The 15,670-nt window shown below is 34.7% G+C and overlaps 3 protein-coding genes across 3 annotated transcripts; all 3 read left to right on the top strand.

Moving 5' to 3' along the window:
* Positions 1-658: 658 nt before the first annotated feature.
* Positions 659-1,937, top strand: LOC114751458 (probable terpene synthase 2). Its single transcript, XM_028940137.1, has 4 exons — positions 659-688; positions 852-1,098; positions 1,248-1,638; positions 1,730-1,937. The coding sequence occupies exons 1-4, from the start codon at positions 659-661 to the stop codon at positions 1,935-1,937; spliced, it is 876 nt and encodes a 291-aa protein (XP_028795970.1).
* Positions 1,938-2,100: 163 nt separating this feature from the next.
* On the top strand, positions 2,101-3,198 carry LOC114751449 (probable sesquiterpene synthase). The gene is made up of 3 exons (XM_028940126.1): positions 2,101-2,205; positions 2,298-2,543; positions 2,992-3,198. Exons 1-3 carry the CDS (start codon positions 2,101-2,103, stop codon positions 3,196-3,198), a joined length of 558 nt encoding a protein of 185 aa, XP_028795959.1.
* Positions 3,199-7,673: 4,475 nt separating this feature from the next.
* On the top strand, positions 7,674-13,668 carry LOC114751439 (probable terpene synthase 2). The gene is made up of 8 exons (XM_028940115.1): positions 7,674-7,775; positions 7,925-8,211; positions 8,328-8,485; positions 11,782-11,995; positions 12,077-12,295; positions 12,403-12,544; positions 12,626-12,871; positions 13,366-13,668. Exons 1-8 carry the CDS (start codon positions 7,674-7,676, stop codon positions 13,666-13,668), a joined length of 1,671 nt encoding a protein of 556 aa, XP_028795948.1.
* The last annotated feature ends 2,002 nt before the right edge of the window (positions 13,669-15,670 follow it).

The following is a 15,670-nucleotide window of genomic DNA, read 5'->3' as shown; positions in this document are numbered from 1 at the left end:
GTTTGAAATAAATCAAAATGTGAAAATAAAGGGTTAGAAAAAAGAAAAGAATGAATGCATTTTTTTGTAATATGAAATAACCATGAATTAATATTAATCTTGTATATATAAAGGTGATAAAAAATTAAACAATTCGAATTTTTTTGGAATATTAAATAATCATTTCCCAAATCTATTGCTATGAAACTGAACATGGTTTTACTACTTGATTTAATTAGGAGTTGGAACATGGACGTATCCGTCTGTTAATGACGAATAGATAAGCTTGATCACACTTACTAATTTACGGCAAAAGGTTCTGCTGGAGACTAACAATTAAGCCCTTAGCTTGATCAACTTAATCGCGCTTCAATCTTATCCTGAATTGGAAAATTATTCCCTGACATAAATGAAAGTATTTTAATTTCTCAACGATTTCACAAAGAGCTACAATTTAATTAAAGGTAGTACACGTAACTTCCAAAATTTTCTGCCCATCCTTTTTTTCCATAAGTAGACTCGATGAATGAAATGCTCTATAAATTGATTCAACACATATCAGGAGCTTTTCATCAAACACCTTACGTTCCAAAACTAGAAGCCATGTCTGTTGCAGCATCTCATCGTGACAACACAAGAAGATGTGCCAATTTTACTGCAAACAAACATTTGGGGCAATATGTTTCTTCGATATGCTTCAGAATCTAAGGTATTCTATATATATATATATATATATATATATATATGCAACCTATATTGATCGAGCATTCTAGCTAGCTCGTTTCTTTCTTTTTAAATTAAACATGTATTAAAATTACCTATCTGTGCAGTCTGGGATAGGAAAATTACATGCTTGTTTGGGATTTTTTCAGGAAGTTGATGACAATGTGGAACATAAGGTACAGAAAGAGAAGTCAAAGAAGGTTATATCTTCCAACGATCAGAGTCCTTCAGGAAAGCTAGACTTCATTGACTGGGTCCAACGTTTGGCAGTTTCCTACCACTTCGAACATGAAATTGAAGACGCATTGGCAAAGATTCACAGCATTTATACCAGTAACAACAATGTTGTTAGGCAGGATGTGGTGATAATCTTCACTTTGTGGCTTTACTCTTTCGGTTGCTGAGGCAACATGGATATCCCGTTTCATCTTGTATGTTCAAACTTCATCACAATTATATTTGCATTGTTTAATGAGAAGAGTTACATTTCTCTTTTCAAGCACTTCTACTAATTGGTATGCTCAGTATACATACATGTGAAATAGATGTATTTGAGAGATTCAAGGACATCAAGGGAAAGCTTAATAATGAAAGTCTCGCCGAAGACGATGTTGAAGGAATGTTGGCCCTGTATGAAGCTACACAATTGGAGGTTCCCGAAGAGAGCATACTGGATGAAGCTCTTCATTTCACTTACACCTGCCTTAAATCCCTCATAGATAACTACCAACTGAGCCCTTGTCTCAATCCACGTGTCAACCACCGCTTAAGTCAGCCTCTGCACAAGAGATTGCATAGGCTAGAGGCAAGGCATTACATGTCTTTCTACCAACAGCAAGATCCTTCCCAAAATCATATAAAGTTGTTTGACTTTGCGAAACTGGATTTCAATATGCTGCAGCATTTGCATAAAAGAGAAATTGGCAATATCACCAAGTAAATGAAGTGCTATATTTGTTAACAGTAATGATCCGTGGTGTGTGTACATATGATAGTACTTAAGCGGGATTGTTTATTTGTATTGCAGGTGGTGGAAAGAAACAGAGTTGCCCAAAGAGGTGCCTTATGCCAGAGATCAATTGGTGGAATCCTACTTTTGGTCTTTAGCCATGTCTTATGAGCCTCAACTCAGCACTACAAGAATGATAACTGGCAAATTGGTTGCTATTATCTGTCTTCTTGATGATATCTATGACACCTATGGCACACTTGAAGAACTTGAACTTTTCACATAGGCCATCCACAGGTTTGATAACAGATTACAGGGCCAAATTATTTACCAATCCTATTGCTGAAAAGTGAAAATTAATCATCAATTTTATAAACGACTTGACTATTCCTTCTTATTATTTGGTTATTAGATGGGATTGAAGTCCCGTTGAATCACTTCCAGACTGCATGAAAGCGGCGTTTGAAGCAGTTATACAAGCTTGCAATGAAATCGACATGGTGGCTGCAAAAGAAGGGACGTCAAATTTTGTGATGCCGCATGTTAAACAAGCAGTATAGAAGCAATGACTTTATAACTTAATTTCAACACAGATGATGTTATACTTATTCATTTTCACTTAGTTAATTACATATTCTGGTTGTAGTTTATTAATTTGGCCGAGGCATACTTGATGGAAGCAAAATGGTGCAGTGAAAAGTACGTCCCAAGCTATGAGGAGTACAAGAATAACGGAGTTGTATCTTCTTTTGGTCCACTTCAGATAACTTCTTTCCTGGGCCCTGGAAACCTAGCAACCGAAGAGGTGTTTGATTGGATTTCCACAAATCCAAAAATAATTGAAGCTGTCTCACTTATTGGCAGACTCATGGATGACGTGGCCACTCATGAGGTACAACTAAGACAATATGCGTGGGCATTTATATACTCATAGTAACTGAACATTTTGAATGAGAAAACATAATATGCATTTACTTACAAACAACAAAACTTCATTCATGCATGTATATTTAATTTTAAAATATCGATATCAAGTTTTAATAATAAAAAACATTAGAGTAAATTATACCATTCTTTTTGGTTTCACTTAAATTGTATAGATGTTCTCGGTACTTCTAAACCTTACACATATTTCTGTTGAAAATAAATATATCATATATACTTATATTATTTGGAGGAAATGATAAATAAGAGTTTTCTGGTTTTATTTACATGGACATGTACTTTGAGCAGGAGAGAGAGCATGTTGCTTCAAGAGTGGATGTTTTATGAAACAATATGGAGTTTCATAAGAAGAAGCCTACAAAATAATCAAGGATGATGTCAAAAATTGCTGGAAGGACATTAATGAAGAGCATCTGAACAATCCATACGACATCCCAAAATCTCTGCTTGACTATGTCGTCAATTGGGCTAGGGTGTCTGAGGTTGTCTATGAGAATCTACAAGATAGATTCACCAATGGCGAGTCCCTCAAACATTACATTGTTGTGTTATGTGCCAAGTTTGATGGTGATATGGATATATTATGTTTGTTTATGGATTGAGGTTTGTTCCTGGTTCTCTTTAATTTTGTTTAGGGCATGAATAGAAGTACCACGCTGGAGAATCTTGTCTAATACTACGACTAATCTTTGTAGGTGTTGATCAGTAGTCACATTGGCTTTAGGCTTTGTAACAAGCAAAGTCCAAAGGTATCATGACAATACATTCAATATATTATCTCCGATTCTTAATATAAAACTTAATTAATTAATTTGAATAAATTAAGAATATCAGTTAAATTAGTTAACATGATATATATATTTTTAAAACATCTTAAGTATTTTCTTCAATTTCCTTCTTCTCTCTTCTACTTGATTATTGTTGAAAGAATATTAATAGAATTAATTCAAAAAAATTGATAAACATACAAAATAGATCTTACTTATAAGACTAACATCAGCTTACAATCAGAACATTAAACACGAGTATTATTTTTTCTTGGACAAAAAACACGAGTATTATATTTGCATAGGATTTCATTATCTTTCCAATGCTGTGCACAGTTCCTTTTTTGATTACCAATAATGTCGTGCATAGTTGAACGATGAAAATGCGACCAATGGGATAATAACATTTGCATATGCGTGATTGTCAACAGAAATTTGATGTGTGATTCCACGCATACGAAAAAAATGCATGGTTTCATATACTCCTCGTGTTTCATATAAGAGAATTTTTGGGGATAATTATTTTGGTCCATGTATATCTCTTACACGTTTGATTTGTCTTTTTTTGGTCCACTTCTTTTTTTTTAAAAAAAAAATTGTCCTACTAAGGTCTCAAATAAATCAAACTGTGAAACTAAAGATTTCATTTATAAAAAAGGGGGGAAAGAAAAGAATGAATGAATTTTTTTTGAATATTAAATAATCATGAATTAATATTATTCTTGTATAAAGGTGATTAAAAAAACAATTAGATGAGAGTAAAATAGAAAAAGAAAAATACTACTCACTTAAAGGTAAAGATTGCTTAGTGCATAAATTATTTTTTTAAAATTAAACATGGAATTGAAAACAATTTTTTTTAACAAAAAAAAAAAGGCGAAACTTGAACGTCGTCGACTAGCTGTCCCTGAGGAAGCATCCGTGGGAGATGACATGAGGCGCCAGTCCACTACCAACAAGAGTCAACAATACAGCGGCCAAAACGTCAAAGGAAGGATGGTCAAGGGACAGTTATGTCTTTTCCCATAATCTCCGAATGTCAAGGAACTTTAATTTCTAGTAATAAACTAAACTCGAGAAACTTATTTATAATTAATTTATTGATTTGTGATCTAACTTTATTTTTCCTTAAACAAAAATCCTAAAAAGTGGCCTCTTACTCTTTATGCTGTGGATGCTAATGGCCGACCAAACACCCGTAAATTATATTTTCGGAAGAAATATAAAAAATTTTAAAAAAATGAGTTGCAAATATTAACTCAGGCAGTTATAAATAAAAAATTTAATTATGAACTGAGAATTTAATTTTAAACTTAAATGTCTTACTTATAATTTAAAATGCTTTATATTTCAGCGTTGTGGGAGAATTCTATATCATTAGTATTTACAATGGGTATAATTTTGTAAATAAACAAAATCGGTCTAATGTACTCGCCCAAAGTCTATATTCCATATAAGACTTGTTACTTCGTTACTTTGTTGTGGTCAAGTCTTATGAAATGATGGCGTTTGCTTGTGAATTAATTGAAGTTCATGCGACTTTCTTTTGTTTCAGTCTATATTTTATATATATAAGACTTGTTACTTTGCCATGGTCAAGTCTGGGCCAATATGGAATAATTGAGTTTCAGCCATAAATATATAATTAAAAGACTACTTTATTGACCCTCTCATCTAAATTTTTATGGTTATTGAGAAGAAGATTTATCCATGCATCTAGTACACAGCGAAAATTCGATGCGTGCATTTTATAACAACGACTTAATGCACACAAAAATGAATTAAATATAACAAGTAGTTGGATGCATAAAAATAGGTATAAAAATTGGAAGCATTTATCCTTTCAACAGAATAAAAATAGAAAATACACAGTAATTAAACAAAAAAAGTTAAATTATTAACGACTATATTATGACAAAAATGTCCATGATTTATGATGTTAAATTGTTAATATGAAAATTCTTGTGATGACATTTCTACTAATACAATACATAAGCTAGTACTATGCTTTGATCTCCGCGCATTGATTGATTCAATTCAAGGCTTGGGTTAATTTGTGATATCATTTTGAAGGTGAACTTGGGCAATCGAATTGAAAGGAGAAAAATTAATTAATGCATGTGAAACATGATTTATTATTCAAATGAGATCCTTCAAGGTACTAGGGAAGGAAGAAATTTCCCAAAGAAAGTTAAGATCCTCAAAAGTCATGTCATGTATCTTTCATTTGAATAATACTCTGACTTCTGTAACATCCTGCAAATTTTAACTTTGAAAATGAGAGAATTAAAATAGATCAGGATCAGTTAGTGTAGCGGGGACATAGATCTCATTAGTTTTGAACTAAAACCCAGACAGTATCAAGACTGATATTTTTTGAAATATCAGTTAAAGAAAGATCTGATGGATAAGTTAGGTTAAAAATTTCCAAAAAAAAATCTCAAAAAATCATGTAAAATAGAATTGAGGGGTCAAGGAGCAGCATTTGAGACCCTAGAGGAATTATGGAAAGGAAAATAAATTAATATAGAATTTTCAATATTTTCATAAATTTTTTGTTACACTAAGAAATAGTGAACAAAGTTAATTATTTAAAATATCTAGAGGCCTCAATAATTCTTAAAAAAAATATAAAAAATTTTCTTGAAAGATTATCATAATTTATAAAATTATTTCTGACTTCAAATGATGAGAAACTTAGCTTTAATAAAATTTAAAGCAGAATTATCATCGATAGAATGCTGATTTCGCTAGAAATGGAATTTAGAGAATTTCAAACCGAATTAAATTTTGAGAAAAATCATGAAACTTTCTTACACTAAGAGAAGGCTAATGGTGTATTGAGATGAATTTTCTGAGACAGTAAAATAGACAGAATACAGAAAAATTCATCCAGTACTACACCGATACTCAGTGCAATGTAAGGATACCCAGGGAAGTGAAATTTTCTGCAAAATTCTCCAGTCCATTTGGCCCAAAAATCACACCTAAGGAGGCCCATTTAGAGAAAAAATATTTAAATAGAAAATAAAAAGAGAATAGAGTTTCTAGAATATCATTAAGAAAAGTAATCATGGTGATTAAGGAAGTTAATTAAGGTTAAAGTTAAATGATATTGATATGACATAAGTAAAGTGACATGACCACCATAATATCACATGGACAAGTGGCAAGATCACATTCTTGAAGCCTAAGATTTGTCTATTTATTTCATTTTGTTTTCCATTATTCTTAGAATAAAAATGGGGGTTAGGATGTGTCTACCAACCCTTTGTAATTTTCTTAAACTTCAAGGGCTAAGAGTTAAGTCAAAGTACTATAAATACCCCCACCTCTCTAATTATAATAATGACTTAATGCACACAAAAATGAATTAAATACAGCAGGTAGTTGAATGCATAAAAATAGATATAAAAATTGGAAGCATTTATCCTTTCAACAGAATAAAAATAGAAAATACACAGTAAACGACAAAAGTTAAATTATTACGACTATATTAATGAAAAAATGCCTATGACTTGTGATGTTAATATGAAAATTCTTGTGATGACATTTCTACTAATACAATACATAAGCTAGTACTATCCTTTGATCTCCACGCATTGATTGATTCAATTCAAGGCTTGGGTTAATTTGTGATATCATTTTGAAGGAGAACCTGAACAATTGAATTGAAAGAAGAAAAATTAATTAACGCAGGTGAAACACGATTTATTATTCAAATGAGATCCTTCAAGGAACTAGGGAAGGAAGAAATTTCCCAAAGAAAGTTAAGATCCTCAAAAGTCATATCAGGTACCCTTCATTTGAATAATACTCTTTGACTTCATTTCCCAAATTTATTGCCATGAAAATGAACACGGTTTGATTAATTTGATTAAATTAGAAGTTGGAAGTTGGACGCACCCGTTTGTTAATGACGAACAGTTAAACTTGATCACACTTATTAATTTATGTCAATTGCTTCTGCTTGAGACTAACAATTAATTAACCCCTTAGCTTGATCAACTTAACCACGCTTCATTCTTATTCTGAATTGGAAAATTATTTCCCTGACGAGAATGAAAGTATTTAATGTCACAACGATTGCTAGAAAGAGCCGCAATTTAATTAAAAATAGTACGCGTAACTTTCAAAATTGTTCGGCCCATCCATTTTTACCATGCAACTTCATGTACAGTCAAGGCTCAGGCCCCACCTAACCCTCTAGGAAAGTAGACTCGATGAATGAAATCCTCTATAAATTGATTCGATACGTACCGGGAGCTTCCCATCAAAAACGCATTACGTACGTTCCAAGACTAGAAGCCATGTCTATTGCAGCATCTCATCGTGACAACACAAGAAGATGTGCCAATTTTGCTCCAAACATCTGGGGCAATATGTTTCTTCAATATGCTTCAGGATCGAAGGTATTCTTTATATATAACTATATGCAACATATATTGATCGAACATTCTATCTAGGTTGTTTGTTTCTTTCTAAATTAAACATGTATTAAAATTACCTATCTGTGCAGTCTGGCATATGAAAATTACATGCTTGTTTGGGATTTTTTCAGGAAGTTGATGACAATGTGGAACATAAGGTACAGAAAGAGAAGTTAAAGAAGGTTATATCTTCCAACGATCAGAGTCCTTCAGAAAAGCTAGACTTCATTGACTGGGTCCAGCGTTTGGGGGTTTCCTACCACTTCGAACATGAAATTGAAGAAGCATTGGCAAATATTCATAGCATTTATACCAGCAACAACAATGTTATTAGGCAAGATGGACGTGATAATCTTCACTTTGTGGCTTTACTCTTTCGGTTGCTAAGGCAACATGGATATCCCGTTTCATCTGGTATGTTCAAACGTCGTCACTATTATATTTGCATTGTTTAATGAGAAGAGTTACTTTTCTCTTTTCAAGCACCTCTACTAATTGGTATATACATACGTATGAATCAGATGTATTTGAGAGATTCAAGGACATCAAGGAAAAGCGTAATAATGAAAGTCTTACCGAAGATGATGTTGAAGGAATGCTGGCGTTGTATGAAGCTACACAATTTGAGGTTCACAGAGAGAGCATACTGGAGGAAGCTCTTCACTTCACTTACACTTACCTTAAATCCCTCATAGATAACAACCACTACAAAAAATTCGACTTTCAGCGGCGACAAATGTCGCCGCTGAAAGTCCAAAAGTCGCCGCTGAAAAGCTTCAGCGGCGACATTTTGTCGCCACCAAGTCGTTGCCGTAGCGACCGTGGCTGAAACTTATCAGCGGCGACAAAAAAAGTCGCCGCTGAAACTGGACATTCAGCGGCGACAGAATGTCGCCGCTGAAACACCTTTCAGCGGCGACAAAATGTCGCCGCTGAAAGCTGATGAGTTTGCCGCTCAGAACAGTCGCCACTGAAACATGAGAATCAGCGGCGACTAATGTCGCCGCGGAAGCTTGCTTCGGCGGCGACATTTTGGTCGCCGCCGAAGCTTGATTCGGCGGCGACATTTTGGTCGCCGCCGAAGCTTGATTCGGCGGCGACATTGTGGTCGCCGCCGAAGCTTTATTCGGCGGCGACATTTTGGTCGCCGCCGAAGCTTGATTCGGCAGCGACATTGTGGTCGCCGCCGAAGCTTTATTCGGCGGCGACATTTTGGTCGCCGCCGAAGCTTTATTCGGCGGCGACATTGTGGTCGCCGCCGAAGCTTGATTCGGCGGCGACAAATGTCGCCGCTGATTGTGATTTTAATTATTTTTATAATATATTAATTCTGCAAAAACTTTTATTTATATTGCTGATAAATATTATTAAAAGGTTTAATAAAAATAAAGTAATTAACACACAAATATGGTATATTAAATAATAAGATTTATAACCATGAAAGTGTTCTTTATGTCTCTAACTGAAAAAAAAAATTGTTCAATTAAAAGATACATTACATAATACAGAAGAAAAATTACGTAGAGGGATCAATATTAGGGACGCTAGAAGTAGGGGTATCTGCAGGAGCATTTAACTGCATCTTTTGCATGAAAGCAGTGAACTGAGCTTGTATTCTCTGTTCCATCAACTGCTCCATCCTTTGTTCAAGTTGCGTACGCTCTGCTTCCATCTTTGCTCGCTCTGCAGCACGTTCTGCTTCTATCTTTTCTCGCTCTGCTGCACGTTCTGCTTCCATCCTCTCTCGCTCTGCAGCAAGATTTGCTTCCATCTTTTCTCGCTCCTCTTGAAATCTTCTTTCAAACTCTTCATACAATTGGGTGCGTACATTCTCAAGTGAATCACTAGATTGAGTGTGAAGTCTCTTCCTCCGAGGCTCTGCTCCATAACCTTTTCCTCTAACATATCCTGACCTCTCACCAAGAACAGCTGTCAATATCTCATCAGAGGTCATTCGAGCATCACTCTCTAAGGATTGCTGCTGAACGAGCTCATGCATGCGATCCTATAGTTACAAATTACAAATTACATGCGATCCTATATCAGCTATACACAACCATGAACTTATACCAAACAAGATAATAAACACGAACTGGGTTGTACTAATCGGTGAGAGGCTCGACCTTACCTGGATCTGTACTAACGGTGACGAAGCTGGAGAGTAGCGGCGATCCGGCAACTGGCGAGCAAATAGCTGCGGCAGCAAGCACAAATTGAAGGACTAGGAGGCAAGCTTGGTTGCAACTGCTACGGAATGGGGTCGCCGGCGCTGCGCAAATCACGAAAGGGGATGGGGGAGAAGCAGGTCTGAGGTCCCTCTTCGCCGTCTTCGCTAATCGGTGAGAAATGAGAATGTGAGATGCTGCCGCTAGCGCTAGGTTTGGAGGGAGAGGGGATTTGGGGATGAACTTTCAGAAGTGCGCGGCGCTGGTCTGATCTGGTGAGAGTGAGGGAAAAGTTAACTTTCAGAAGATTAGAATTGTTTTGGGTTTCAAAATAAGAATCTTTACATACAAAAACAATGCGCCAGCCTTGCCAATAACACACGTGGGTTCAGTGGTAGGGGAGTGTTAACTATTATAATTATCAGATCCCCTGTTCGAACCAGGTAACATTAAATGTTTTTTTTAACCTTTTTGAGCCAAAATTAATGTGTAAAAATTGGACATTTTTCAGATTCGAATGCAGGACCTCTACACTAAAATGAACAAGCGTGGCCAGCCAGGCTAATGAATTTAATTGAAACCATTGAGCAATAGAAAATATATATAATATGCAACTCTATATGTTTTACAAAATTTAATTAATCACATTTTAAATTAAAAAATATAAATAGTAATAATATTTAATTAACTATATACATGATTTTATTATCTATATCTCTCACACATTTTTAATTAATTATATTATCTCCTTTAATGATTTTATTTCTCAATCCTCTCATATATATGTTCATCATCAAATATTATTATGTCAATTAAGTATACTCACACTAATTTAATTATAATAATCTCTCACATATGTTTAATTATGTTATCTCTTTCAATTATAATATCCTTCTCTCTCTCACACATACAGACTATCTCTCTTCCAATAATACTTACATCTACCTCTCACTCTATATTTCATTACTTATCCCATCAAACTTGCATACTTTTTCACGCATGCCTCGATCTCATTTCTCTCCCATGCATAATGTTTTTCTATTCCATCTCTCAAACATTTGGATATGGGATATGTGTGTTAAACACACACTCCAAACTTTCTTCCTCTTCCTTTCTCTCTCAAACACCATATTATCTTTCTTTTAGTCTCTCTCTAACACAAAAATACATAAAAAAACATTAATTATCAAAGTTACTTAATTACGCAAATAAAAGATTATAATATAAAATTTTTACAAAAAAAAACATTAAAAAAATGTGAAAAAACTTTCAGCGGCAACATTTGTCGCCGCTGAAAGTGAGCTTCAGCGGCGACACTTGGTGTCGCCGCTGCAATAAGATTCAGCGGCGACAAAAGGTCGCCGCTGAAAGATATATTCAGCGGCGACAGGAAGCGTCGCCGCTGAAACAGGATTCAGCGGCGACCTTACGTCGCCGCTGAAAGAGACATTCAGCGGCGACAATTTATGTCGCCGCTGAAAGAGGATTCAGCGGCGACAGTTAGTCGCCGCTGAATCCTCTTTCAGCGGCGACGAAGGGAGTCGCCGCTGAAAGTGTACACTTTCAGCGGCGACTTGAATTGTCGCCGCCGTAGTGCACACTTTCGGCGGCGACAAATTTTGTCGCCGCTGAAAGTTGAAGTTACAGCGGCGACAATAATATGTCGCCGCCAAAAGTATGAGTTATGGCGGCGACATACTTGTCGCCGCAGAAAGGCCGACTTTCAGCGGCGACAATTATTGTCGCCGCTGAAAGTCATATTTTCAGCGGCGACTCCCTTTGTCGCCGCTGAAAGTGGTCGCTGAAAGTCCAGATTTTTGTAGTGAACCAACTGAGCCCTTGTCTCCATGCACGTGTCAACCACCGCTTAAGTCAGCCTCTGCACAAGAGATTGCGTAGGCTAGAGGCAAAGCATTACATGTCTTTCTATCAGCAACAAGATACTTCCCAAAATCACAAAATTTTGCTCAACTTTGCAAAACTAGATTTCAATATGCTGCAGCAACTGCATCAAAAAGAACTTGGCAATATCACCAAGTAAGTGAAGTGTTGTATTCTCTTAACTAGTAATGACTTGTAGGATATAACAATGAACACTACTGTTAATTTGTATTATAGGTGGTGGCAAGGATCAGAGTTTGTGAGAAAGGTCCCTTATGCAAGAGATAGGTTGGTGGAGGCCTACTTTTGGTCTTTGGCCTTGTCCTATGAGCCTCAGTTTAGCACAGCGAGGATGCTAGTTGGCAAAATGGTTGCTATTTTCTGTCTTCTTGATGATACTTACGATGCCTATGGTACACTTGAAGAACTTGAACTCTTCACAGAGGCCTTCCACAGGTTTAATTAATCACAGATATATAATTTAGGGCCATTTAACAATCTTGTTGCTGATTCCTAAATCTTATACATGACTGACAAAATTCTATTTATTATTTGATTATCAGATGGGATATAAGTCCTATTGAATCTCTTCCACAGTGCATGAAAGTGGTGTTTGAAGCAGTTGTGGTACTGTGCAATGAAATGGAAATGGTAACTGCAAAAGAAAGAACATCAAATTTTGTGATCCCACATGTTAAACAAGCGGTACGCTATAAGTGATCTTGAAAGATGTTATATTTTATTCGATTTGGAACTTAGTAGTTAATTACATGTTTCTGGTTGTAGTTTTATAACTTGACGAAGGCATACTTGATGGAAGCAAAATGGTGCAATGAAAACTATATTCCAAGTTATGAGGAGTACAAGGACAATGGAGTTGTATCTGCTACGTTTCCACTTCAGATAACTACATTTCTGGGCCTTGGAAACCTTGCAACCAAAGAGGTGTTTGATTGGATTTCCACAAATCCAAAAATAGTTAGGGCTGGCTCACTTATTGCTAGACTCATGGATGACATGGCCTCTCATAAGGTACAACTTAAGACACCAAGAATTCTACCCATATCTAGTGATTTTGACGTTTCAAATGAAATGGTTCTTTTAGTCTTAATTATAGGGCAAAATCATTAATTTTACGGTTGTGAAGAAGTGGTTATTGATATCTTTAAATTTATAGAAAATATATGACGTTCTAATTTCGTCCTTCACTAAAATTAGAGATTTCAATAAAATGTTTTCCGAAAAAAAATTGAAAGCATGCCAACAGTTTGTTGCAACTTGCAATCAAGGAGGGGCATGATTAAAAAAAAAAAATTCAATTACCACATTTTTGCGGCCATAAAGACTTTAAAATTTTGCCTTTAATTGGCGTCGCAAGGAGTATATAAACTATTGTTCCTTTTATATATCCTTACATTTTAGATTAATAGTAATGTCATAAGGCACATATATAATCCTTATACTAGTTGGAAGAAACAAATACGAGTAGTTTTACTGTTTTTTTTTTTTTTTGCATGGACATGTAGTTTGAGCAAGAGAGAGGGCATGTTGCTTCAGGAGTGGAATGTTGCATGAAGCAGTATAGAATTTCAGAAGAAGAAGCCTATAAAATACTCGATAAAGACATAAAAAATTACTGGAAGGATATTAATGAGGAGTGTCTGAACAATCCACATGGTGTTCCAAAGTTTGTGCTTGGTTTTGTCCTCAATTTTGCCCAAGGGATTGAGGTTGTCTATGAAAATCAAGAAGACAGATTTACCAATGGCAAGTCTCTCAAACATTACGTCGTCCAGCTCCTCTTGAACCCCATACCCATTGAGCCGTGAAGCAGCTCTATATATTTTATGCTATAAGACACAATTTGAATTTGTTGCGTGTAATAGTGAGATGGATATATTTCTAGCTACTTCCGAGGTTATCCAATTATGCTGCTATTGATTACTATGCTTGTTTGTAAATTGAAGTTTGCGTGCGGTTTTCTTTTGTTTGAGGCATGAATAGAAAAGTATTACACTACAGATCCTTGCGAGTGTTGACCAGTCACGTGGCTCTTTGGATTTAAACATGTTTTGCTTTTATTGAATATTCGAGTGATTGAACAGTAATTCCTCAAATTTCGCTTCCATCGCTTTTATAATTCTACTAAAAATAATCAAGATCACATTTGCTTTTCACGACAATAACTAGTATTATAGATTTGAATTATCTTCAACTCAATTCGACTTGTTTTTGGGTTTTATGAGTTCTGGATCTTTCTTATACACCTCTCCTAAAATGGTGCGATGAATCAATGAGTTTAATTTAGCAATTCACAAATACGTATTAACCATCCATAATAAGAGTACTTTTGCATTAAATTTGCATTCTTCAATAGGTTTGGGTTGTTTGTCTAATGAAGGCTATTTACAGGGACAGGGTGAGACCAGGACAGGCTTGTCGCTCTCGTCCTAGTAAATAGGGACAAGACGAGATGAGATTTTCATCTTGTGTTCCATCCCGAGACCATCTCGTTTCCTTTTTTTTTTTCAAAATATTATAATTTTAGGTATGAATTTTCTTCTGTTACAATTTTTTTATTGGGCTTCTAAAAATAAAAACATTATTAAAAGCTTAATTATATAATGTAAAAGAGATGTAAAAATAATACTGTAAAAAAACCAGAAAAGAAACACTGCATAATATAATAGCTTTATGAATTGTTTTATTGAGAAAGAAGATTTTGTTGAGATAATCTGCTACTTAAGAGCTAAAATCACTACAAACAATAATTATTATTAATAAATAATTTTTAAAAGAATACCTTGAAATGGGATGGGATGACCCCATCTTGCATCCCGTCCTATATTGGTTACTATTTAGTCCTGTCCTAAAATTATTTTTTTCTTTTGTCAAATCCCATCCCGTCATGAATTGATTAGGACCGGGATAGGACAAATGAACACCCTTATGTCTAATCACAATAGAGATTTATAAATTAACAAGCTAAATGTAGTATTCACAACAAAAAATGTAATAAAGTTGCTTTTTTGGTAATAAACACATGTTGTTATTCAATTACAAGATAGATTTGTAAATTAAGAAGTCCAATTTAATAATTTAAAATTCTAATATTTACAAATCTAAAATTAAAGTTGAGTCTATGAACCAATTAGAAATTTGTTGAATTTGTCAAGGTGAAATGGGAATTTCCTATGTGACTCTAAATAGGATTTTCGGTATAATTAATTTATTCATTTGGGATCAGATTTTAATTTTCTTTAAATAAAAGCCCTGAAAATGGTGTCTTACTCTTTATGTGGTGGATGCTAATAGATCAACCTAACATTACCAAATTTTAATAAGATTGATAATTAGGTCATAAAAAATCAATTTAACGACAGATATAATTCAAATTTTTTTAAAAAATGAGTTGTAAATACCAATTTAGATAGTTGCAAACAAGAATCTTAGCTGTAAACTATAAGACTTGTTATTTGGATTTGTTGTCTGTATATCAAGTTTGTGGGTGATGTGGATATATTCCTAGATGTTATCGAATCATGTTTGTTTATGAATTTGAAGTTTCTGTGGCGCTTTCTTATTTTGTTTTGCGGCATGAATATAAATTAGTTGTTTCGCTAATTTTCTTGTATCTTTTTCTCACCAGTCATCATTATTATCACCGCCAAGTTTCTTCCCCCTCATAGCCACAAATTCATCAGGCGAGCATTAATCACTATAAACAACGTTTTTAAATTTTTCTTCTATTAACACCATGCTTTTAGGGGGAAAAATTTCTTTTTTTTTTTTGAAAAGTTTCATGTATTTTGAAACAAAAATAATTTCTTT

This window comes from Neltuma alba, unplaced genomic scaffold (genome assembly GCF_004799145.2).
Source record: "Neltuma alba isolate B1F8T4 unplaced genomic scaffold, ASM479914v2 tig00001135_pilon, whole genome shotgun sequence".
Classification (NCBI taxonomy): domain Eukaryota; kingdom Viridiplantae; phylum Streptophyta; class Magnoliopsida; order Fabales; family Fabaceae; genus Neltuma; species Neltuma alba.
Note: the sequence above shows the minus strand (reverse complement) of the source record. Positions and strands in the feature narration are given on the sequence as shown.

Bases quoted from the DNA above. Each gene is read 5' to 3' on its own strand.
- LOC114751458 (XM_028940137.1), top strand. From the start codon at position 659: ATGTTTCTTCGATATGCTTCAGAATCTAAG. The intron at 689-851 runs GTATTCTATATA...GGATTTTTTCAG, and splicing joins GATATGCTTCAGAATCTAAG to GAAGTTGATGACAATGTGGA. The intron at 1,639-1,729 runs GTAAATGAAGTG...TTTGTATTGCAG, and splicing joins GAAATTGGCAATATCACCAA to GTGGTGGAAAGAAACAGAGT.
- LOC114751449 (XM_028940126.1), top strand. From the start codon at position 2,101: ATGAAAGCGGCGTTTGAAGCAGTTATACAAGCTTGCAATGAAATCGAC. The intron at 2,206-2,297 runs GTATAGAAGCAA...TTCTGGTTGTAG, and splicing joins TGCCGCATGTTAAACAAGCA to TTTATTAATTTGGCCGAGGC. The intron at 2,544-2,991 runs GTACAACTAAGA...AATTGCTGGAAG, and splicing joins ATGACGTGGCCACTCATGAG to GACATTAATGAAGAGCATCT.
- LOC114751439 (XM_028940115.1), top strand. From the start codon at position 7,674: ATGTCTATTGCAGCATCTCATCGTGACAACACAAGAAGATGTGCCAAT. The intron at 7,776-7,924 runs GTATTCTTTATA...GGATTTTTTCAG, and splicing joins AATATGCTTCAGGATCGAAG to GAAGTTGATGACAATGTGGA. The intron at 12,872-13,365 runs GTACAACTTAAG...ATGGACATGTAG, and splicing joins ATGACATGGCCTCTCATAAG to TTTGAGCAAGAGAGAGGGCA.